The sequence below is a fragment of the Chenopodium quinoa genome, unplaced genomic scaffold (assembly GCF_001683475.1).
Source record: "Chenopodium quinoa cultivar QQ74 unplaced genomic scaffold, ASM168347v1, whole genome shotgun sequence".
NCBI classification, from domain to species: Eukaryota; Viridiplantae; Streptophyta; class Magnoliopsida; order Caryophyllales; family Amaranthaceae; genus Chenopodium; species Chenopodium quinoa.
This window is the reverse complement of record NW_018744311.1, coordinates 1,238,109-1,264,988: the sequence shown is the minus strand read 5'-3', so window position 1 is coordinate 1,264,988 and position 26,880 is coordinate 1,238,109. Positions and strand designations below refer to the sequence as shown.

The following is a 26,880-nucleotide window of genomic DNA, read 5'->3' as shown; positions in this document are numbered from 1 at the left end:
TCGAGAGTTATATGTGGGAAAACCTCCATAGGACAATGATCCACCCAAACTTGTTCGACACCACTAGGAACGATCTTAACTAGATGATGGACAACCTTTTTTACCATATCTTTTTACACGAGACCACATAAAAGAAATAAAGTTACAGCTTATAGACAAAAGATCTTCGAGCAAGCACGTGTGCAAAGCAAAGAGGAGAGCTCTTCCTTGAGCTATTTTTGCTGGCCATTGTGACTTGACTCTCCTAGAAGCCGCAAGAAGCACCTTGTTATATCAATTGAACAACCTAGTATGTAGTTAAAATGTGACACTTATATTACCAAGCCAAGTTTGGTCTAGTGGAAAGAAGAGCACCTCCCAGGGGTTCAATCCCCCACTAGTGACAATTTGGAGGACTGGGATTCCCTTATCTTCTCCCACTCTTTACGTGTTGTTGCAACCGATTAATGTTAATTTTTGGTGCTTAGGGAGCCACAACGGCAGGGATAAGAATCGATCCCATGATCTCCTGAAACCGGGAGGGAAGCTCTATCCACTTGAGTTATTCCTCACTCTCTATTAATCATCTATATAATAGTACTTTGTTTACTATAAATGAATGGTTGAATCATGAGGTGGTTTTCTTTACGAGCTGTTTTAATAATTGAAAGAAACTCATCTACTTCACCATTCAAGAGATGATCTTCATTATATTTGTTAGCTCTATTATAATTATACATATTGTAGATAAGCTTGTATGAGATTTAGTACTTTGTCAAAGCAATAGTGGCATATTCAGAATTTCTGATACGTGGGTTCAGAATTGTAAAAAAAAAACAATGAAGTCATACTCTGTCTATTTTAAAACTCCATTTTTTTTAAGAAAATAAGTCGAAATTTTATTAATTTAATACATAAGTTCAATATCCAGAGTACAACGGGTCACTCAAAATTTAATACAATGGACAACTATTGGAAAAACGAAAAAAATAAATTAAAAAAATCCACAATCTACACTAAGCAAAATTCTTATGTTATAATTATTATTTTTGTGATGTAAATTGAACTCTACAATTAATAATTGATACAATTGTGTAAATCAATTTAAATTTAACTCGTTTTTATTAGAACCTTGACTTAGTCAGACCCCTTAAAGTTACTCTAAAGTTGTTGCTAAACAAAATATAAACATATAATTATATACAGCATAAACATGCTCTAACCAGTATGATTATATGTATGGCGCCAGTGGCGGAGCCACATTAGAACAAGGGGGGACAGTTGTCCCCCCATTTTCGGAAAAAAAGTTTTTTTTTAAAAAAAAAAAATCAAGAAAATACAGTAAAAGGCTATAAATAACATATACTTACAGTAGATATCACAATATTGAATATGGTTTGGTGGTTGAGTCCTTAGTAAGGCTGTGTTTTGGTCCTAGGTTCGATTCCCTACTCTACTGTTTTTCAGCTTTTTTGTTTTTTTTTTCCCCTACTTCTTGTTTTTTTTATTACATACTCTAATTTTCAACAACCTTTTTAATTTGATTTTTTATTTCCTATTTCTTGTTTTAGGATTTTTAATGTTATTTCTTATTTCCTACTTCTTGTTTTTAATTATCGCTTAACTAAGTGTGCTTAAACTCAATTTTTTTTTACATTTCTAATAAATAGATTACTATTAATTAATTGTTTGTAACTGTGTTTTAACGAAATACATATTAATAATATGATTGATTTGAAAAAGTTGAGTTTATTTTTTCGAATGTAACTCAAACCCTGGCCCTTCATATCTACCATCAATTTGTTTTAACGATAATTATTTGACTTTATGATAAGGTAATTAATTCGTATTTATCAATTATGTGATTACATAACAGGATTTACAAATATAAATTTATTCATTTTTGTTGGATAATTTTCTTAATATACAATAAAACTTTTTTACCCCTCTTTTTCCATATAGAAATAATTGGCATGTGATTTCAAATAAATATTAAACAATTTAGGTTATCAATTTTTTTCTTGAGATTTTTGCCGAAACTTTAACCTCCAAAATTTGTCCCCCCGAATTATAAATCCTGGCTCCGCCACTGTATGGCGCACGGCCTATATTGACTTCCTCCCCTGTACATTCATAATATAGACATCTTACAAGGTGCAATAATCCCTCAATACCCTTGCCTTGCAAGATCATTTGCTCCACTCCTTTTTTTAGATCAAATGCAAATTGTATGCTGCCTCCCTATGAAGATTACAGTAGCCAAAATCTGGATCTTTTTATAGGATCTTTATGCCACTTGAGAAACTCCGGTAAGGGGCAATCTTCTTGGTATATTGTGAGAACTTTTTCATAATAGTTAGCTGCCAATGAGACAAGTTCGACGTGGTGGGATGCACGAGCTATATTGTACAAGGCTTCCTGAAAGAAATGACGAACAGCTCCATTAGCTCCATAATAAAGCAGATAGCTTTAGAAGACATACAGCAAATGAAAAGTTTCTAAAACTCTGATTAGCATATTAATTTGTAAGGTGACACTGATTAACAACCTTGGTCAAGTAATTACTAGAAAACACTTGGTAGTCATTCATATTTTTGTATGTGTTTGTTTGTTTTTTTTTCTTTTCTAAATTACTTGTTAGAGCATGGCCAGAGAGACTAAGGAGGGATAAAATTCCTTCTATTTGCAACTCAATCAAGAATTGAAGATGCAACTTTATAGACAATGTATGATACTCTTTATCATTTATATAAAATTGAACTGTGTAGATTCTGTCGTACAGGTACATTTTCTAGTAACAATTAATGTGAATACGTGTTTTTCGAGCCAAAACACAAGTAGAATTACAAAGCAAAATCAATATCATCTCCTAGATTTGCAGCCTCTAGCCTGGAATCAGAAATTTGATACTCGTAGTTTTTCAGATTCTCTAATCCTAGAAAGGAAAGTGATCTTTACTTGATTTATTCAAACAAGCATATAAGTCATACACATACATCAACAAAACCATGCTAAAAAAAAAATTCACTTAATCAGATGCTGACCTGGTTGTTTTAACAAAGTTGTAGATTGTTACAGAGGAATACTAAGCTTTGTATAAGATATGCAAGGGTATTAAGTACCTTAAGACTAATCTGTAATAGCAATTCCAGGCAGCAATACTCTGTGGATGCTTCTGAACAGAGTAGCGTACAAAGTCAAACCCCTCCAAGGGGTCAATGCTGCTCAATGCTACTTCTGCAAAGAAAGAAGATGCTTCATCTATGGGAGAAAATAAACAGAAGCATACAAGATGCCTCTTGTTAATGACACAACATAGGCTGCTAAAGCACCTCAGTATCTTAGTAAACCAAACTTGAGCATACTAAGGGTCAACCAAATGACAGTCGACAGGGAAGGTCCATTCAAAGTAAAAAGAGCCACAACAGAATAGGGTGAAAGTAAATATTGTGTTTAATACTTACTTGCACCGAGAGACCAAACAGTTCCTTCTTCCCAGCAGGCAATGTCTTGTAAGCTACTTTCAAAGTGAGCTTTATAAGCTCCATGATTCAAGCAAGAAGTATTAGTATAACATAAGATATGAAGACTGACATCTAAGATCAAAGCTGAATGCTCCTTGTCCTTGAAGAGGTCAGGCAATGGAGGCTGCTTCAGAGGTTGCTGCAGAACACATCCAAAACAAAAGTATATTGATCAATCATAAAGTACACAAATTGAAATCAATCAGATATCTCTTCTTTTGATCTTCCAGTTGCTTTCAACCTAAATCAAGATTTTTAGAAGTTCAACCATTTTCTAAAAAGAATAGGGTTGCGTATCCACATGTAGTAATTAGTATTAGCAAAATACAACTTCAAATAGACAGCAGCTAGCCACCAGCCGGCCAGCAGTATGAAAACAAGAGCTTGACAAGGCAATCCCTAATGCACTATGTCCGTTTGTCGTGGTGGTGGGTGGAGAAGGCGGGGAAGATATTCAGACATAAGTCGAAACAGTTTTATTAGTGAGAAGCTGAGCACCAGCTGATGCCATTATTGGAAGGTTCAGAGGATGAAGATTGATGAATAAATGGAGCAAAACTTCATGGCTTCATGCATGGAAAATTACATGCAAAGGATTCAAATACTCACAGATCAACATTTTCAGGATCTAAAATGTTTCTCTCTGGTGGTTCACAACTTCGGAGCCTTGACATTTGTTTTGCCTGAAAGTATAGGAAATAGAAAGAGGCAGTCAGATTTACAAGACAGGAATGCAACCCCATCACTCACATGAAAAACAGACACCGAAGTATCATAAAAAATGCTAGATGTAACATATGAGCAAGCCTGAGTTGATGTAAATTGAAACCAGTCATACCCTATTGAAGTTAATTGATTTTACTGAGCCTTGTAATGCCATAGCTTAGGTTTTGTGATTCCCTCCAAAGCAACACCCTTAACTCAAAGGGGCAGTTGAGCTACTTGTGTAACAATAGCCTAGGTTTTTGGGTAACCTATGTTTACGACTCAATGATGTGTTACCTTTCCTTTGCTATGTGACTGTATTATTGGTAGTCACATTTCGAAAACAGAAACTAATTAAATTAACCATCAGCATATAATGCTTAAAGTTGTATGATAACATTCAAACACCATACCATTGCTTTCTCTACTTTCCCAAGATGAGCATGACAAACACCTTCACTTAATTTTCAAACATTAACGGGAACTCTTTTCCAGAACGACAACAGACCACCTTGACATTCTCAATGTGGTGAAGAGCTCTCATAAACTCATTCCTTTCCATGCATAACAAAGCCAACATATCAACGACAGTAAGATCAGCTTCCGAAGATTGTTTGAGGTAGTCCTCCAACATGCTGATTGATTGAATCTGGCCACATTGCTTGTGCAACTGCAAGAAAAGCAAGCAAGATAATTACTTATTCATTGTATCACAAAATTTTACTTGGATTACAAACATGAATAGTACTAGTATGATGATTCCACAAAAGTATTATTACTATCAATAGTCTATCAATCAACACATCAATCAACACACATGTGAATAGTAGTATGATTATCCATAGTTACATCATATATAACATGTGTTTTTTTTCCGATTCCAAACCATAGTGTGAAGTCACATCACATCACTATTGTCAAATCCCATCATATTATGACATCACATGATTATAAATATAATTACATAATATGACATCATTATACTGCTATGACATCATTAGATTCATATGACATCATTATTGTCAAGTCACATCATTTCAATATACTTATATGACATCATTATTGTCAAGTAGTATCACTTCCATCATTATTGTCAACTCACATCATTTCAATATACTTTTATGACATCATTATATTCATATGACATAATTATATTTATATGACATCATTATTGTCAAGTAATATAACTTCAATATACTTTTGTGACACCATTACATTCTAAAATATCAAAATAGAAACATAAATCATTCTTGGTACTTTATAGACATCTTTATAGGTGTGTTATGGTTTCAAACCAACTTATATGACCTCGGGAGTCACCCCATGTATTCAGTTCAGTTTTCGAAAAAATGTCAAAAATGACCCGAAATCGTATATTATAGCCTTTAATTTTGGACAAATTTTCACTTTTTTAGACCCGGAAATAAATATTGCCGAGATGCTTCCCATGGACCCTAATACACCCGGGGAGTCCATTTGGGAGGGTAAAACCATCCAATATACCTTCAAACTGTCAAATTACCCGTTTACAACTTGCACCGATTTTATAAACTCGAGGCTACCACGAACATTTATGGCAACATATAATGATCACATTTGGTTCCAAACGACATTATATGTCCCTGGGATGTATCCCCCTAGTATCTCGAGACTTTTCGACAACGGGTCCCGAAACCTCTGAAATTGGCCAAAAAAGCGTGTATTATATAGCCTTCAATTTTGCCAATTTTTGACTTTTTTTTTTTACCCGGAAACAAAAATTGCCGAGAAGCTAACTATAGACCCTAATACCCTCCGGGAGTCCAATTGGGTGGGTGAAACCATCCAATTTGCCTTTAAGCATCCAATTTACCAATTTCCGTACACGCCACTTGTATTGGCAATAAGCTTCCACGGGGCCTTTATGTAGCCGACTTATGGTTGTATATGGGTCCAAAAACATCATATAACCCCGGGACGCATCCCGTAAAATTCCGTGAATTTCTGACACCGGTTCCGGACACCTACTAAATTGCTCCGATTTCATGTATAGCCTTCAAATTTGGTTTCCGTACATCATTTTTTCACCCGCCAAGATTATGCATCCAAGTACTTCCACGGGTTCGCAAAGGGCCTTGGGAGTCATGGATGATGCCCAGAACCATCTCATTCATCCTTAATCACCATGTCTTAAGGCAAAGATGACATACCCTCAAATGACAAAACTAGTTGTTTGTATGCCTTGTCCTTGGGTGCACATGTCTTGTGCACATGCCACACGCCCCCTTGCACCATCCCACACCCCAACACTTTGGCTTTATCAGTTGTTACTTTATAGAAAACATAAATCATTCTTGTTACTTTATAGACATCTTTAAAGTCGGGTTATGATTTCAAACCAAATTATATGACCTCGGGAGTCACCCCATGTATTCAGTTCAGTTTTCGAAAAAATGTCAAAAATGATCCGAAATCGTGTATTTATAGCCTTTAATTTTGGACAATTTTCACTTTTTTAGACCCGAACTAAAAATTGCCGAGATGCTTTCCATGGACCCTAATACACCCCGGAAGTCCAATTGGGTGGGTAAAACCATTCAATACACCTTCAACCTATCAATTTACCCGTTTACAACTTGCACCAATTTCATTAATTCGAGGCTACCACGGACATTTATGGCAACATATAATGATCATATATGGTTTTAAACGACATTATATGACCATGGGATATATCCCCTTGTATCTTTAGATTTTTCGACAACGAGTCCCGAAACCTCTGAAATTGACCAAAAAGCGTATATTATAGCCTTCTATTTTGCCAATTTTTTACTTTTTTTTTACCCGAAAACAAAAATTGCCGAGAAGCTACCTATAGACCCTAATACTCTCCGAGAGTCCAATTGGGTGGGTGAAACCATCCAATTTTCCTTTAAACATCCAATTTACCAGTTCCATACACGCTAATTGTATTGGCTATAAGCTTTCAAGGGGCCTTTATATAGCCGAATTATGGTTGTATGTGGGTCCAAACAACATCATATGACCTCGGGATGCATCCCGTAAAATTCCGTGAATTTCTAACACCAGGTCCGGACACCTACTAAAGTGCTCCAATTTCGTATACTATAGCCTTCAATTTAGGACAATTTTTCACTTTTTTAGACTCGGAAATAAAAATAGCCGAAAGGCTTCCCATGGACACTAATATACCCCGGGAGTCCATTTAGGTGGGTAAAACCATCCAATATACCTTCAAACTGTCAATTTACCCATTTACAACTTGCACAGATTTCATAAACTCGAGGCAACCACAAACATTTATGGCAACATTTAATGATCATATATGGTTTCAAACAACATTTAATGATCCTGGAATTTAACCCATGGTATCTCGAGACTTTTCGACATCGGGTCCCGAAACCTCTGAAATTGGCCAAAAAGCGTGGATGCCTTCAAATTTTCCAATTTTTGACTTTTTTGACTCAAAAACCAAAAATTGCCGAGAATCTACCTATAGACCCTAATACCCTCCGGGAGTCCAATTGGGTGGGTGAATCCATCTAATTTGTCTTCAAGCATCCAATTTACCAGTTTCCGTACACGCCAATTGTATTGGCTGTAATCTTTCACGAGGCCTTAATGTAGCCGACATATGGTTGTATATGGGCTCAAATAACATCATATGAGCTCGAGATGCATCCCGTAAATTTCCGTAAATTTCCGTAAATTTCGAACATCGGGTTCACACCTACTAAATTGCTCCGATTTCGTGTATTATAGCCTACAATTTTGGACAATTTTTTACTTTTTTAGACCCGGAAATTAAAATTGCCGAGATATTTCCCGTGGACCCTAATACACACCGGGAGTCCATTTGGGTGGGTAAAACCATCAAATATACCTTCAAACTGTCAATTTACCCATTTACAACTTGCACCGATTTAATAAGCTTAGGGCTACCACGGACACTTATGGCAACATATAATGATCATATATGGTTTCAAACGACATTATATGACCTTGGGATGGAATCTCTAGTATCTCGAGACTTTTCGACACTGGGTCTTGAAACCTCTGAAATTCACCAAAAAAACATGTATCATAGCCTTTAATTTTGCCAATTTTTGACTTTTTTGGACTCGAAAACAAAAATTGCCGAGAAGATCTATAGACCCTAACACCCTCCGGGAGTCCAATTGTGTGGGAGAAACTATCCAATTTACCATGTTCCGTACACCCCACTTATATTGGCTAAAAGCTTTCACGGGGGCCTTTTTATAGCCGACTTATAGTTGTATATGTGTCCAAACAACATCATACGACCTCGGGATCAATGCATCCCTAAAAATTCGGTGAATTTTTTACACTGGGTTCGGACACCTACTAAATTGCTCTAATTTCGTTTATTATAGCCTTCAATTTTGGACAATTTTTCACTTTTTTAGACCCGGAAATAAAAATTACAAAGATACTTCCCACGGACCCTATTATACCCTGGAGTCCATTTGGGAGGGAAAAACCATCCAATATACATTTAAACTGTCAATTTACCCGTTTACAACTTGCATCGATTTCATAAACTCGAGGAAACCCACAAACATTTATGGCAACATATAATGATCATATATGGTTTCAAACGACATTAAATAACTCTGTGATGTATCCCCTTGTATCTCAGGGGGCCTTTATGTAGCCGACTTATTGTGTTATATGAGTCCAAACAACATCATAATTACTCAGGATGCATCCCGTAAAATTTCGAGAATTTTTTACACCTGGTCCGGACACCTACAAAATTGCTCTGATTTCGTGTATTATGACCTTTAATTTTAGACAATTTTTCACTTTTTTAGACCCGGAAATAAAAATTGCCGAGATACTTCCCACGGACCCTAATATACCCTAGGAGTCCATTTGGGTGGGTAAAATCATCCAATATACCTTCAAAATGTCAATTTATCCATTTACAACTCGCATCGATTTCATAAACTCGAGGCAACCACAAACATTTATGGCAACATATAATGATCATATATGGTTTCAAACGACATTAAATGACCCTAGGATGTATCTCGAGACTTTCGACACCGGGTCCCGAAATTTGCAAAAAAGTGTGTATTATATAGACTTTAATTTTTCCAATTTTTGACTTTTTTTTACCCGGAAACAAAAATTACCGAGAAGCTACCTATAGACCCTAATAACCTCCGAGAGTCTAATTGGGTGGGTGAAACCATCCAATTAGCCTTTAAGCATCCAATTTATCATGTTCCTTACAAGGTTCGCGGTACGTAGCCTCGAATCGCGAACTGAGTCGCGCGTATCGGAACGCGGAACAAACGCGACTTGGGTCGCTGGGGTTCGCGATTTGGATCGCTGAAGGAGGCGACTTTGGTAGCAGCTAAGCGGTTATTCTTCTTGTGCAACATTCAATGGTTTCTTCCCGATATTTCCAATGCATTTTCTCTCTCTTCTGATTTTATTTCTTAGGAGTAGTTTTTTTTCTCTCCTCTCTTCTGTTTTACACAATAGTACATAGGGTGGCGGCTAGGGTTCTGTTCCAAATGGGCTTAAGTCTTTGGGCTTTTTATTATACAAGTATATATTATGTACTCCATTTTTCTTAAGCAATTCACTAACCCACATAAATTCAAGCTAGGACTGATACAACTACGTTTTATATTATTTTCCAAATCAAAATTTTATTAATAAAAATCACCCATATATTTTATTAATTTATTTATTTCGTACCCAATCGTACCGGATTCATCATGGGTAACGTACCGCGTATCCGTTTCCGTACCACGTTTCGTATCGAACCACGTACCTTGTAACATTGGTATTGGCTATAATCTTTCACGGGGTCTTTATGTAGCCGAATTATGGTTGTATATGTACCAAACACCATTATATGACCTCGAGATATATCCCGTAAAATTCCGTGAATTTCTGACATCAGGTCCAAACACCTACTAAATTGCTCCGATTTCGTGTATAATAACCTTCAATTTTGGACAATTTTTCACTTTTTTAGACCCGAAAATAAAAATTGTCGTTATAATTCCCGTGGACCCTAATACACCCCGGGAGTCCATTTGGGTGGGTAAAACCATCCAATATACCTTCAAACTGTCAATTTACCCATTTACAACTTGCACTGATTTAATAACCTTCAGGCTACCACGGACATTTATGGCAACCTATACTGATCGTATATGGTTTCAAACGACATTATATGATCGTGGGATGTATCCCCTTGTATCTCGAGAATTTTCGACACCGAGTCTCAAAACCTTTGAACATGACCAAAAAGCCTTTTATTTTGCCAATTTTTGACTTTTTTGGACACGGAAACAAAAATTGCCGAGAAGCTACCTACAGACACAAATACCCTCAGAGAGTCTAATTGGGTGGGTGAAGCCATCCAATTTGCCTTTAAACATCCAATTTACCTTGTTTTGTACACGCCACTTGTATTGGTTATAAGCTTTCACCAGGCTTTATGAAGCCGACTTAATGTTGTATATTGGTCCAAACATCATATAACCTCGAAATGCATCCCGTAAAATTCCGTGAATTTTTTACACCAGGTCAGACATCAACTAAATTGCTCCGATTTCGTGTATTAGCCTTCACATTTGGAAAAAATTTCACTTTTTTAGACCCGGAATAAAAATTACAGAGATGCTTCCCACGGACCCTAATATACCCTAGGAGTCCATTTGGGTGGGTAAAACCATCCAATATACCTTCAAACTGTCAATTTACCCGTTCACAACTTACACCGATTTCGTAAACTCAAGGAACCCATAAACATATATGGCAACATATAATGATCATATATGGTTTCAAACGACATTAAATGACCCTGGGATGTATCCCCTGGTATCTCGAGACTTTTCGACATCGGGTCCCAAAACCTATGAAATTTTCCAAAAAGCGTGTATTATAGCCTTTAATTTTGCCAATTTTTGAATTTTTTTTTCCTAGAAACAAAAATTGCCGAGAAGTTACCAATAGACCCTAATACCCTCCGAGAGTCCAATCGGGTGGGTGAAACCATCCAATTAGCCTTTAAACATCCAATTTATCATGTTCCGTACACGCCAATTGTATTGGCTATAATCTTTCACGGGGCCTTTATGTAGCAGACTTATGGTTGTATATGTACCAAACACCGTCATATGACCACGGGATGCATCCCGTAAAATTCCGTGAATTTCTGACACTAGGTCCGGACACCTAATAAATTGCTCCGATTTCGTGTATAATAACCTTCAATTTTGGACAATTTTTCACTTTTTTAGACCTGAAAATAAAAATTGTCGTGATAATTCCCGTGGACCCTAATACACCCCGGGAGTCCATTTGGGTGGGTAAAACCATCCAATATACCTTCAAACTTTCAATTAAACCATTTACAACTTGCAGTGATTTAATTAATAAACTTGAGGCTACCACCGAAATTTATGGCAACATATACTGATTATATATGGTTTCAAACGACATTACATGACCGTGGGGTGTATCCCCTTGTATCTCGAGACTTTTCGACAACGGGTCTCGAAACCTTTAAACTTAACCAAAAAGCGTGTATTATAGCCGTTAATTTTGCCAACTTTTTACTTCTTTAACACGGAAACAAAAACTCCAAAAAGCTACCTATAGACCCAAATACCCACAGGGGGTCTAATTGGATGGGTGAAATTATCCAATTTGCCTTTAAGCATCAAATTTACCATGTTCCGTACACGCCACTTGTATTGGCTATAAGCTTCACTGGGCCTTTATGTAGCCGACATATTGTTGTATATTGGTCCAAACAACATCATATGACCTTGGAATGCATCCTGTAAAATTCCGTGAATTTTTGACACCAGGTGTGGACATCTACTAAATTGCTCCGATTTCGTGTATTATATAGTCTTCAATTTTGGAAAAAATTTCACTTTTTTAGACCCGGAAATAAAAATTACCGAGATGCTTCCCACGGACTCTAATATACCCTGGGAGTCCATTTGGGTGGATAAAACCATCCAATATACCTTCAAACTGTCAATTTACCCGTTCACAACATACACCGATTTCATAAACTCAAGGCAACCACAAACATTTATTAACATATAATGATCATATATGGTTTCAAACGACATTAAATGACCCTGGGATGTATCCCTGGTATCTCGAGACTTTTCGACATCGGGTCCCGAAACCTCAGAAATTTGCCAAAAAACGTGTATTATAGACTTCAATTTTGCCAATTTTTGACTTTTTTTTTTTTACCTGGAAACAAAATTTGCCAAGAAGCTACCTATAGACCCTAATACCATCCGGGAGTCCAATTGGGTGGGTGTAACCATCTAATTAGCCTTTAAGCATCCAATTTAGCATGTCCCGTACACGCCACTTATATTGGCTATAATCTTTCACGGGACCTTTATGTAGCCGACTTATGGTTGTATGTGTGTCCAAACAACATCATATCACCTCAGGATGCATCCCATTAAATTCCGTGAATTTCTGACACCGAGTTCGGACACTAACAAAATTGCTCCGATTTCTCAATTTTGGACAATTTTTCACTTTTTTAGACCCAAAAATAAAAAATGTCGTGATAATTCCCCTGTACCCTAATACACCCCGGGAGTCCATTTGGGTGGGTAAACCATCTAATATACCTTCAAACTGTCAATTTACCAATTTAAAACTTGCACTGATTTAATAAACCTGAGTCTACCGCGGACATTTATAGCAACATATACTGATCATATATGGTTTGAAACGACATAATATGACCCAGGGATGTATCATCTGGTATCTCGAGACTTTTCGACACCAGGTCTTGAAACCTCTGAAATTGACCAAAAAGCATGTATTATAGCCTTCAATTTTGCCAATGTTTGACTATTTTTTGACACGGAAACAAAAATTGCAGAGAAACTACCTATAAACTCTAATACTTTCGGGGAGTCCAATTGGTGGGGTGAAACCATCCAATTTACCTTTAAGCATCTAATTTACCATGTTCCGTACAAGCCACTTGTATTGGTTATAACCTTTCACCATGCCTTTATGTAGCCAACTTATTGTTGTATATTGGTCCAAACAACATCATATGACCTCGGAATGCATCCTGTAAAATTCTGTTAATTTATTACAGCAAGTTCAAACATCTACTAAATTGCTCCGATTTCGTGTATTTTAGCCTTCAATTTTGGACAATTTTTCACTTTTTTAGACCCGAAAATTAAAATTGCCGATATGCTTCCACGGACCCTAATATACCATGGGAATCCATTTGGGAGGGTAAAACCATCCCATATACCTTCAAACTGTCAATTTACCCGTTTACAACTTGCACCGATTTCATAAACTCAAGGCTTCCAAGGAAATTTATGGCAACATGCAATGATCATATATGGTTTCAAACGACATTATATGACCCTTGTATCCTCTAATATCTCGAGACTTTTCGATACCGGGTCTCAAAACCACTGAAATTTGCCCAAAAGCGCTTCAATTTTGCCAATTATTTACTTTTTTTTACCTCAAAACAAAAATTTCCAATAAGCTATCTATTAACCCTAATACGCACCGGGAATCCAATTGGGTGGGTAAAACCATATAATTGGCCTTTAAGCATTCAATTTACCAGTATCCATACACGCCAATTGTATTGGTTGTAAGCTTTCACGGGGCCTTTATGTAGCCGACTTATGGTTGAATATGGGTCCAAACAACATCATATGAGCTTGGGATGCTTCCCCTAAAGTTCAGTGAATTTCTGGCATTGGATCCGGACACCTACTAAATAGCTCCGATTTCGTGAATTATATCCTTCAATTTTGGACAATTTTTCACTTTTTTAGACCCAAAAATAAAAATTGTCGTGATACTTCCAGTGGACCCTAATACACCCCGGGACTCCATTTCGGTGGGTAAAACCATCCAATATACCTTCAAATTGTAAATTTACCCATTTACAACTTGCAACGATTTAGTAAACTCAAGGCAACCACAAACATTTATAGCAACATATAATAATCATATATGGTTTTAAATGACATTAAATGACCCTAGGATATATCAGCTGGTATCTCGTGACTTTTCGACAACGGGTCCCGAAACCTCTTAAATTAGCGAAAAAACGTGTATTATAACCTTCAATTTTGCCAAATTTTGACTTTTTTTTTACCCGAAAACAAAAATTGCCGAGAAGCTACCAATAGACCCTAATACCCTCCGGGAGTACAATTGGGTGGGTGAAACCATCCAATTTGCCTTTAAAAATCCAATTTACTGTATACGCCACTTGTATTGGCAATAAGCTTCCACGGGGCCTTTATGTAGCCGGCTTATGGTTGTATATGGGTCCAAACCACATCATTTGGGCTCGGGATGCATCCCGTAAAAGTTCCATGAATTTCTGACTCCGGGTCAGGACACCTATTAAATTGCTCTGATTTCGTGTATTTTAACCTTCAATTTTGGACAATGTTTCACTTTTTAAGATCCAGAAAAAAAAATTGTCTGGATATTTTCCGTGGACCCTAATACACCAAGGGAGTCTATTTGGGTGGGTAAAACCATCCAATATACCTTCAAACCGACAATTTACCCATTTACAACTTACACTGATTTAGTAAACTCGAAGCTACCACAAACATTTATGGCAACATATAATGATCATATATGGTTTCAAACGACATTATATGACCCAGGGATATATCCCTTGGTATCTCGAGACTTTTCGACACCGAGTCTCAAAACCTCTGAAATTGACAAAAAAGCGTGTACCATCAATTTTGCCAATTTTTGACCCGAAAACAAAAATTGTCGAGAACCTACTTAAAGACCCTAATACCCTCTAGGAGTCCAATTGTATGGGTGACTATCCAATTTGTCTTTTAGCATCCAATTTACCATGTTGCGTACACGCCACTTGTATTGGTTATAACTTATAAGCTTTCACAGGACCTTTATGTAGCCGACTTATAGTTGTATATGTCTCCAAACAACATCATATGACCTCGGGATGCAACCTAGAAAATTTCGTGAACCGGGACCGGATATCTTCTAAATTGCTACGATTCCGTGTATATCGCCTTCAATTTTGGACAATTTTTCACTTTTTTAGACCCGGAAATCAAAATTGTCGAGATACTTCCCACGGACCCTAATATGCCCCGGGAGTACATTTGGGTAGGTAAAACCATCCAATATTCCTTCAAACTGTCAATTTACCCGTTTACAACTTGCACCTATTTTATAAACTCGTGGCAACCACAAACATTTATGGCAACATTAGATGATCATATATGGTTTCAAACGACATTAAATGATCCTGGGATTTATCCCTTGGTACCTCGAGACTTTTCGACACCGGGTCCCGAAACCTCTGAAATTGGCCAAAATGCGTGTATTATAGCCTTCAATTTTACCAATTTTTGAATTTTTTTTTACACGGAAAAAAAAATTGTCGAGAAGATACATATAGACCCTAATACCCTCCGGGAGTCCAATTGGGAGGGTGAAACCATCCAATTAGCCTTTAAGCATCCAATTCATCATGTTCTGTACACGCCACTTGTATTGGCTATAATCTTTCACGAGGCCTTTATGTAGCCGATTTATGGTTGTATATATGTCCAAACAACATCATATCACCTTGGGATGCATCCCGTAAAATTCAGTGAATTTCTGACACAAGGTCCGAACACCTACTAAATTGCTCCGATTTCGTGTATTATAGCCTTCAATTTTGGAAAATTTTTCACTTTTTTCGACCCGGAACTAAAAATTGCCGAGATGCTTCCCATGGACCCTAATACACCTCGGGAGTCCATTTGGGCGAGTAAAACCATTTAATATACCTTCGAACTGTCAATTTACCCATTTACATCTTGCACCGATTTTATAACCTCAAGTCTACCAAAGACATTTATGGCAACATATAATAATCATATATGGTTTCAAACGACATTATATGATCCTAGAATGTATCCCCTAATATCTCAAAACTTTTCAACACCGCGTTCCGAAACCTCTGAAATTGGCCAAAAAGCGTGTATTGTAGCCTTTAATTTTGCCAATTTCTGACTTTTTTTTACCCGAAAACAAAAATTGCCGAGAATCTACCTATAGACCTCAAATACCCTCCGGGAAGGTATTTGGGTGGTTGAAACCATCCAATTTGCCTTCAAGCATCCAATTTACCAGTTTCTGTACACGGCAATTGAATTGGCTATAAGCTTTCACCGGGCTTTTATGTAGACGACTTATGGTTGCATATGGGTCCAAACAACATCAAATGACCTCAGGATGCATCCCATAAAATTCCGTGAATTTCTGACCGGGTCTGGACACCTATTAAATTGCTTCGATTTCGTGTATTATAGTCTTCAATTTTGAACAATTTTTCACTTTTTTAGACCCGGAAATAAAAATTGTTGAGATACTTCTCATGGACCCTAATACACCCCGGGAATCCATTAGGATGGGTAATACCATCCAATATACCTTCAAACTGTCAATTTACCCATTTACAACTTGCACCGATTTCATAAACTCGGGGCTTCCAAGGATATTTATGGCAACATATAATGATCTTAAATGGTTTCAAACGACATTATATGACCCTGGGGTGTATCCCCTGGTATCTCGAGACTTTTCGATACCGGGTCTCGAAACCTCTTAAATTGACCAAAAAACGTGTATTGTAGCCTTCAATTTTGCCAATTTTTTACTTTTTTTTTACCCGAAAACAAAAATTGTCGAGAATCTAGCTATAGCCCCCAAATACCCTCCGGGAAGCCATTTGGGTGGGTGAAACCATCCAATTTGCCTTTAAGCATCCAATTTACCGGTTTTTCTCACGGCAATTGTATTGGCTATAAGCTTTCACGTAAACGACTTATGGTTGTATATGGGTCCAAACAACATCATATGACCTCGGGATGCATCCTGTAAAATTCCGTAAATTTCTGACACCGGGTCCGGACACCTACTAAATTACTTTGATTTCGTGTATAATAGCCTTCAATTTTGGACAATTTTTCACTTTTTAATACCTGAGCGCGGGGAAATTAGGTCGTCGACTAACCTCCTCACGGCCAAACAAAATTTATTATAATCCTAAACTAACCCCTAAACAAGTCTAGTGGTAAGTTCGGAGTCGAACCACAAGGAACGGTAATGTTGGATTGTTCTCGATCTAATGCTTAAGCTACGCCGAAATCGGTTTATGGATAGTGGACACTACAACTACACTAACACACATATAAAGATCAAGATATTATAAAGTCTACTAGGGGCAAAGATCCACTTTGAACAATTAACAAGTTAATGGGAATCGATTTGATAATCAATCATGCAAAGAAAGAATTAAAATGAGAATTAATTACACTCAAGAGCAATCTCTCAAATTCCTAGCCTAGATCCCTCATTGACTAGGTGCATAGAAGAAATTTACCCAAAATGCAATCAAATATATAAATTCTAATTCACAATCCCTTGTTAAACTAGAACTAACATGCAATTAAGTTTGCTATCTTGAGAGATCAATCCAATCTAAAACAAACAACATGCCATCATCAATTCAATCAATTTAATCACACAATTATCATCAAATTTATCTCAAGTAACTCAATTAACCATATCAAAGCTTCACTCAACACCTAGTAGAATGAAATCTACTTAAACATGATTAACAAAGCAATTAATAAAGCATAAAGAGAGAAGAGAGTAAGAAATGCTCATTGATATAAAATGGAGATCTTCAAATCATCAAATTCCTCCTTTAATTATCCAAAATCCATGAAATCCATTGTTTCTCTCACTTTCTCTCTCCAAAATTTGAGAGTTTCTCTCTCTAAAAACCTAAAACTAACCTAAAACTACTGAAAATATGAATTCCCTCTAAAATGAGCAAAAAATCTATTTATACCCCTTACTAAATTGCGTAGGAAGCTCCGCAAAAGTCGAGCAGCGTGCAGAGGAGCGGGCGCTCCAATTTCGTGCACGGGCGCTCCTAGCTGCAGCAAAATATGGCAGAATCGTTCCAGAAAGTTTGAAGCGGGCGCTCCTCATAGGATGCGCGCCCGCTCCTATCGGACTGGGCAAACCGCTCAGCTTCAAATGAGCATATCTCCCACGTTTTACAACGGAATTGGGCATATGACCTGTCTTTGGAAAGCTCTCAAGATAAGCTTTCATCTCCAATTGCAATTGCCCCAAAATGTTTTGTAGATCAAAAGATATAGGCGTTTGAAGTTCGATCATTGCAAATCAAGTGCACATTTCTTCATTACTTGTTCTTTTATATTTTATATTTCTTCAATCTTGAGCAATGAACTTATCCAAGTGTTCCTAAACATAAGAATAAACCAATAAAGTTTTAATCTAATTCCATAAGCAACCAAAATATGCAAGAAAAGCCAAAATTGAGCAATAACGACATTTCACACGCAATCATGACAAATGTAATAAAACGTTATTAAAACCAAGTAAAAAGATATAAAAACTATGAAAAAATAACTAGAAAACTCTTAAAAATAGCGACATAAATGACACTTATCAATACCCTGAAATCAAAATTGCCGAGATGCTTCACATGGACCCTAATATACCCCTGGAGTCCATTTGGGTGGGTAAAACCATCAAATATACCTTCAATCTGTCAATTTACCCGTTTACAACTTGCATCGATTTCATAAACTCGAGGCAACCACAAACATTTATGGCAACATATAATGATCATATATGGTTTCAAACGACATTATATGATCCTAGGATGTATCCCCTTGTATCTCGAGACTTTTCGACACTGGGTCCCGAAATCTTGAAATTGGCCAAAAATCGTGTATTATAGCCTTCAATTTTGCCAATTTTAGCCTTTTTTTCACCCGGAATCAAAAATTGCCGAGAAAATACCTATAGACTCTTATACCCTCCGGGATTCCATTTTACCTTTAAGCATCCAATTTACCCTTTTCCGTACACACCACTTGGACTGGCGATAAGCTTTAACGGGGCGTTTATGTAGCTGATTTATTCAGTAATATGGGTCCAAACAAAATCATATGAACTCGTGATGCATCTTGTAAAATGAATTTCTGACATCAGGTCCAGACACCTAATAAATTACTCCAATTTCGTGTATTATAGTCTTTAATTTTGGATAATTTTTTGATTTTTTAGACCCGGAAATAAAAATTGCCAAGATGCTTCCCATGGACCCTAAAACACCCCGGGAGTCCATTTGGGTGGGTAAAACCACACAATATACCTTCAAACTGTCAATTTACCCGTTTACAACTTGCACCGATTTCATAAACTCGAGGCTTCCACGGACATTTATGGCAACATATAATGATCATATATGGTTTCAAATGACATTATATGATCCTGGGATGTATCCCCTGGTATCTAGAGACTTTTCGACACCGGGTCCCGATACCTTCTAAATTGGCCAAAAAAACATGTATTATAGCCTTTAATTTTGCCAATTTTTTAATTTTTTTAACTCGAAAACAAAAATTGCCAAGAAGCTACCTATAAACCCTAATACCCTCCGGGAGTCCAATTGGGTGGGTGAATCCATCTAATTTGCCTTTAAGCATCCAATTTACCAGTTTTCGTACACGCACTTGTATTGGCTATAAGTTTTCACGGGCCTTTATGTAGCCGACTTATGGTTGTGTATGGGTCCAAACAATATCATATGACCTCAGGATGCATCCTGTAAAACTTCGTGAATTTCTGACACCGTCTGGACACCTACTAAATTGCTTTGATTTCGTGTATTTGACTTCCGTATATCATTTTTTTACCCGCCAAGATTATGCATCCAAGTACTTCCATAGGTTTTCAAAGGGCCTTGGGAGTCATGGATGATGCCCTGAACCATCTCATTCATCCTTACTCACCATGTCTTAAAACAACGATGGCATACCCTCAAACGACAAAACTAGTTGTTTGTATGTCTTGTCATTGGGTGCACATGTCTTGTGCACATGCCACACGCCCCCTTGCACCATCCCACACCCCAACACTTTGGCTTCGTCACTTGTCTCAATCTACTACTTAGCATTTTAGCATAAAAGAAGCAACGCTAACCTCGTTTTCCAAAATATAGGTGTGTTTAGGGAATAGGATGGGGAGGAGGGACGAATCGAAGCCACATAAGGCTGAATCTCAGTGGATCATGGCAGCAAGGCCACTCTGCCACTGCAATACCTCGTTGCGTATTTAAGTCGTCTGCAAAGGATTCAATCGCCGCTCGGTAGGAATTGTACTACAAGGCGGCTCTCACGGCACATCCAGCGCGAGAGCTTATCCTACGACACGTGCCCTTGGGGGCCGACACCCCTACTGTAGGACGGCAACCGGCTGCGGGCGCATGAGTCGCTTCTGGCCCGGATTCTGACTTAGAGGCGTTCAGTCATAATCCAGCACACGGTAGCTTTGCGCCACTGGCTTTTCAACCAAGCGCGATGACCAATTGTGTGAATCAACGGTTCCTCTCATACTAGGTTGAATTACCATTGCGACACTATCATCGGTAGAGTAAAACTAACCTGTCTCACGATGGCCTAAACCCAGCTCACGTTCCCTATTGGTGGGTGAACAATTCAACACTTGGTGAATTTTGCTTCACAATGATAGGCAGAACCAACATTGAAGGATCAAAAAGCAACGTCACTATGTTCGCTTGGCTGCCACAAGCCAGTTATCCCTGTGGTAACTTTCTGTCACCTTTAGCTTTAATTTCAAAAGGTCTAAAGGATCGTTAGGCCACACTTTCACAGTTTGTATTCGTACTGAAAATCAAAATCAAACGTGTTTTTACCCTTCGGTTCCACACGAGATTTCTGTTCTCGTTGAGCTTAACTTAGGACACCTGCGTTATCTTTTAACAGTTGTGCCGCCCGAGCCAAACTCCCCCACCTGTCCGCCGGGATCAGCCCGCAAAGCGGACCTAAACATGCAATAAATAAAGCAAGTCCTACACTGGATGCAGCAGCTTATAAGAAAGTTAGACCTTCAACTGGTACATCAGTTGAGCTTAAGTGGCCTTTATAAAAACCTATTTGGAGGTTATGCACCAAAGTGGGTCATGTAGCTAAAGCTGTTGGTCTAGATTTTTCAGACTAACATCCAACTGATCCAAGCTGTTGTTTGGAGGGGCTTAGGGAGCTACTATGCCAAATAAGGGCAGTGGATGATATGTGGAAAACTGGAATTCTAGAAATGATCTATATACCAAATTTCTAGGACAAAGAAAATTGAGAATGCTTACATGGACCAATTCACAAGTTGCGTCCAAACAGATGATTCTTTCGGATTCATTATTGCTGCAATACCATAGAAGTCCATAGCTTTATGTTTGTCACCCATAGAATTATGTACAAGGCCAAGTGTATGATATGTATTAGATATATTTGGTGCTATCTGAACAACTTCAAGCAATATGTTGATTGCCTGCAACATAAAAAACAAGAAAAATATATATGAACGCAGAATACATTAGAGAGCTGAATACTATTTTCGAATAACCTATGGCTTTCTCAGAAAATTTTAAAACAATATAAAAAGATACAGATAGAGAATGTGGAAAAAAGGGAGGTGGTACATTGCTGATGTCAGACAGAATTTAGGTAAGCATGAGTCACAAAATAACAACACATGCTCAGGAAACTACAGGAAAGAAACAGCAACACACATAAATTATAGGAACTGGAAGACAAGAACAAGACATGTCGGAATATTGGAAAATGTTAATGATAACCAAATCAATCTGTAATTGGCGAACTAATTAGTTAAAGGATAATGCCAAATATATACAAAATAGACAAGATACGAACAAAATAAGCTAATTAAAAGGATGAGGGGACATTCTTCACAAGAGATATGTGAAATTTCTCACCAGGACACATTCCGCACCTCACCAATAAAATAATGGAAAAACTTCTCTTCGCATAAATTACTACCCACCAGTTTCCGCCTTTTGCATCAGCACAAAAGATTTCTCAACTTCCTACCATTGACTCACTGAACTTCCCAATTCTTTCTGAGGATACCGAACTCCAAAACCATATAAAAAAAGGATCAGATATTGAACCATCTCCAGTGAAGGTGCCTCATGTGCAGGCGTGCAGCTTTCTCAACAGCTTCTCCTGGTTACTCCATATAGGTAATAATCAACTAATCAAGGGCAGTGCTCCTCCAACAACACGGTGAAAAGTACAGGCTCCGCAATCAACAAGAGATGCTCCACAGTTTGTCACTGTTGGCAGATTAATAATTGTGCGCAACACTATTAACCATAGGCTATGCCGTCAACCCCCCCCCCCCCCCCACCCACCCACCACGCACACATACACAAATCCCAGACAATCTTTGTTATAGAGTTTGAGCAAATTTCAGGCCTACCTCCTCAGATCTTGAGGGTTACGAGGACCACTTTTCTTGGTCCAACAGCTTATCCTCTATGCTAGCTGAGGACTTTGGGGTACACATTATCCTTAAGTGGTTTTGTAGCATGAGTGTATGACAGCCGATATGGGTTAAAACCTGCTGGGTGGCTTGGTGGTACAACATAGACCATGGCAGTACGGCACAACCGCACAAGTGTAGAACACCCTACACATATTTTTTTCAGTAATGTAACCATGATGAATTAAAGCGGACAAGGCACAAACACATACACTGCTCCCGGAAAAAAAGAAAACTTCTTTCTTTAGCAGTAGCTAGCATAAAACCGAGCAAAACATACATCCTGATATATAAACCTCCCTGTCACATTCAAAACACTTTACAAGAACTCCCATGAGATTGGAGGCAATCCAAGGAAGCAGCAGTGGTGAAATAGTGAAACTTTCAGAGTACTGCATATTGGAAGTCATGTGCTTTCTCTAACACTTTAGTATTCATTAGCAAGTATATTCAGGGTAGCACTTCTATGCTCAGTCAAAAAGGCATCACACTGCACAAATAACAAAAAGTGTTTGTCCATTGTCATTCTAGAACAAACTAAGCAAAAATCTAACCATTATTATTAGATTGCCCCTAAAAACACCAACATAAATTTCAAGTAATTAACTTGAAATATAACCCATTAAGTTCCCTATCCTCATTTGTATACATTGCCAGCAAAAAGAACACACACACACACACACACACACAGAAAAATAAAAAATAAAAAATGGTTTATTTCATGTCACAACTTAAGGAAAATAAAGCAGAAAAGGAAAATTCGGTAGAATAGTAAATGATCAATTCATGCTCAATGAAATCAAGATACTGAATTGCACTTAAAATGTAAAAAAGTAAGACATACATCTTTAAAGCGTCCATATGCATAATGAAGAGCAGCATCACCAAGCTTTCTTTCAATTTCAGGACTAAGTTTATTTATTGATCCTTTAAGTCTTCCTCTCTTCTTAGGCTGAATAAAATTGTGTGAAGTAAGGTAAGAAAATACATTCGGAACATGATAAGATAAACACTGTACAAGGGAAATATCACAAAAATGTTCATACATCAAGATTATGAAAGATACACCTTCCTAGATCGTTTCCATCAACCATAACATGTATAAATAACATCCATCTCCTCAAGGGTTGCTCCAATAGATACCCCATTCCCGGGCTTCTTATCACACACTTCCCTGCAAGAAAACATGTAATCTTTTGGGGCGATAACAAGTAAAGTCAAAGATAACACATTTAGGGCTTCTTATATGAATGCTAGTGCTTTGCATATGTAGTGTATAAAAACGAAAATAACTAGTGTGAAAAATCAACACAAGAAGTAGAATAATCGAAATTCCAAAGGTAAGGCCTGACACATTAAACCACCAAAAAGAACTAGTAAAAAGAAACTTAATTCATAATTATTCCCATATATTCCTCCAATTCTATGATGGTTGAACATAGAATTGGAGCATTTCATCGTCCAGTAAATGATCTATATCTTTTGAGAATAAATTAAGCCCTGAAACTGATTGAAATTAGTATCAGACTATCAATTCATTCAATACATTATTGAATCCCATAATTATGCTTCTCAATTTAGCAACCAAATATCAAAGTAGACTAGTATTTATAAACAACAAATCAATAATCCGAACCCTAAATTGAGTATACTGACACTGAACGAAACCCTAGAATGTGAAATTGATATTCAATTACTAAAATTTAAAATTAATTAAATAGTAGCTAACCTCAGAAGCTGCTGCAATGGAGGAGAGAAAACGAAGGTTAAGGTTCAGAACTTCAGACTTCAGAGTATTAAAAACACCGCCGACTATATATACTTTCCGGTTTTCTTTTTTCCTTTTTTTTTTTTTTTTTTTTTTTTGGGAGGGTGATAGACTGATAGTGTATCTTTTAAATTGAACCTAGTATTGAGATTTAAGAAAACAAGTTTGGTTCTCATGATACGGCTCATTAAAGGTCGCAGCAACCTCAAATTATCTAGAACACGAGCCCATGCCAGGCTTTGATTTGATCAAAGTCTACGCTCTTACAGTTTATCTCTACATGTATAAATAATATTTTAAAAAGTTATATTCGATTATATGTTTAGAAAGACTTGACACTAAATCTTGTAAATGGGGACTTTAAGAAGACGAGGATAACATTGTGTTTTTCTTGAGTCACCATTTCCTTCATTAGGACACACTCCTTGATTTGGTGTCTTTCTACAGAGTAACAATTTAAGAGTACGAGGCTTTGACGTTTTGTCATCTTCTTTTGGTCATTTCAATTGCACAATTCTTGTAATAAAATGGTTGTATAGTAAATATTGTTTATTCATTGCAAAGTTGTCTAAGAACATGTGTTTGTAATTTGCATTTTGGATAGGCCTGTTGGGCTGATAATTGGGCCTGCTGGGGATATGGTGGGAAAGAAGCAGCTCAACTTCATATGGGCTGGTCCATACAAATTTTGTTATCTACATTTTTTTGAGGAACTATTTTTTTTTGTGAAGACAATATTGAGGAATATTACTACTATATACGAAATAATATCCCAACAAGGCCTACAATTATTGAAAATAAATCAACATATGTTATTTTTAGTTGACATGTTTTGACTTTTACACTATTCATAAATTATATTTTCATTAGTATCTATGATTAATTAGATTATCAGGGCACCAAAAAAGTACTCCGTATATATTTTCAATTTTTCGACTTTCTGCAATCTTATTATGGTAGTAATGTAGACAAATGAATTTGTTAGAAAAACATGCATGATATATCTCATGAAATACGTATAACCAAAATATATTTTCGGCTTTTTAACACATATATTATTGATAACTATGTTGATGAATTTGTTAGAAAAAACATACATGATATATATATCTCATGAAATCCATTACTACATAGCGTAATTGCATTGTTCATAACAAATGCTACATTTAGAGTACAATGATTAAGACATCCTTAGCTTGCCTATGTTTAGAAACTGATTACATGCAATATAATTTACAACTCAAGTAAAAATAATTGCAACGTCAATATCATATGTGTACTTGGGATAATATATATGACAATTATACTAAACTAAAGGTGACACTTGCTTTTAAGGATAATGGGAAATATCCTTTGCATGTTTGCAATGATACACATACTTGAATTCTCAAATTGAAATGAGTACTTGAAGCCACTTCGTTTCTCTGTAATTATTATCAAAACCTACAAATAAAATGGAAGGGGAAAATAAATAAAAAGAGCACTGAAAAGGTATAAAGCAATTGTGACCCACATACACTATACGGAGTAGTTCCTCTTTCAATCAACATTGTCGATAAATTATTACCAATCAAAGCTTGGTCTAGTAATAAGATTTGCACCTCATAATCTTGTTCGAGGATAATATAATTTGATAAAATATTATATAGATTGTAGTGCACCATCTTAACTTTGTGCTATTTTTGTACGATTGCATCCAACTAATACGAGTAGTTGATTTCTGTGCACTATAGAATTATTTTTTGCATGAAAATCCACTATAAGAATGGTGTAACTAAAAGTGGTATGTTTTGAAGCATGATGCTATAGTTTAATAAGAATTGGATTCCCCAAATTGGAATGCCACAAAATGGCTTATGGCCACTTCATAGAGATATCAACTTTATTTATGTTCTTCCTTTGAAAGATACCAATCACAAGTGTGCAATATTATTATTACGGGTTTTAATTTACAGAAAATTACCATTACACACGAAGAAAAGACGTTTTTTATAATTTGGAAAATTTTGTGGGTAACAAATGAACTATGTAAACCCAACAAATTTGTAAAACAGATGATGACATAGTCTTAATTCTTAAACATGTGAGCTAATTAAAGAAATAATCACACTATTGAGCATGTTGTCTTATACTCCTTATATAAGTTATAACCATTTTTACAAAAAATTAATTCCAAACCCCAAAATCAACGGTATGGTTAGGTTGACTAATTTGCATCCTAGACATAATTTAATATGAATTGACGGCTGATAAATACTTGAATGGCATTCCTAAATCCCCTCCTTAATTAAATTTATTATTCATATTCAAAAATCATTTTCTATTTTCTAATATAAAAGGTGGTGTACTTTCTTTTAACTTGCCGAAATTTTTGAGGAATCTCCGCATAAACCAAAACAAGTCATCCTGAACAAATCAATCATATGA

General features: G+C 36.7%; 1 protein-coding gene across 2 annotated transcripts; it reads right to left on the bottom strand.

Annotated features, from left to right (window-relative positions):
- Positions 1–1,217: 1,217 nt before the first annotated feature.
- LOC110695996 lies at positions 1,218–25,254 on the bottom strand. 2 transcript variants are annotated; one of them, XR_002506235.1, is made up of 9 exons: positions 24,415–25,254; positions 23,732–23,859; positions 23,530–23,637; positions 21,490–21,671; positions 4,622–4,878; positions 4,113–4,186; positions 3,444–3,642; positions 3,102–3,216; positions 1,218–2,397 (listed from the first exon to the last, which is right to left on the bottom strand). XR_002506235.1 is itself a non-coding variant. In XM_021873253.1 (5 exons), exons 2-5 carry the CDS (start codon positions 23,831–23,833, stop codon positions 18,515–18,517), a joined length of 435 nt encoding a protein of 144 aa, XP_021728945.1. In that variant the 5' UTR covers positions 23,834–23,859; positions 24,415–25,245; the 3' UTR covers positions 18,129–18,514. The 2 variants fall into 2 exon arrangements, 1 of the variants encoding a protein (XP_021728945.1); XM_021873253.1 differs by lacking the exons at positions 1,218–2,397; positions 3,102–3,216; positions 3,444–3,642; positions 4,113–4,186; positions 4,622–4,878 and adding an exon at positions 18,129–18,557 and having other exon boundaries at positions 24,415–25,245.
- Between the last annotated feature and the right edge of the window lie 1,626 nt (positions 25,255–26,880).

What these genes read in the sequence shown, in the direction of transcription:
- LOC110695996 (XM_021873253.1), bottom strand. Translation starts at nt 23,833, where the DNA reads ATGGGGTATCTATTGGAGCAACCCTTGAGGAGATGGATGTTATTTATA. An exon ending in GTATCTTTCATAATCTTGAT is followed by an intron (nt 23,638 to 23,731) that starts GTATGAACATTT and finishes AATTTTATTCAG; the next exon opens with CCTAAGAAGAGAGGAAGACT. An exon ending in CATATGGACGCTTTAAAGAT is followed by an intron (nt 21,672 to 23,529) that starts GTATGTCTTACT and finishes TTTATGTTGCAG; the next exon opens with GCAATCAACATATTGCTTGA.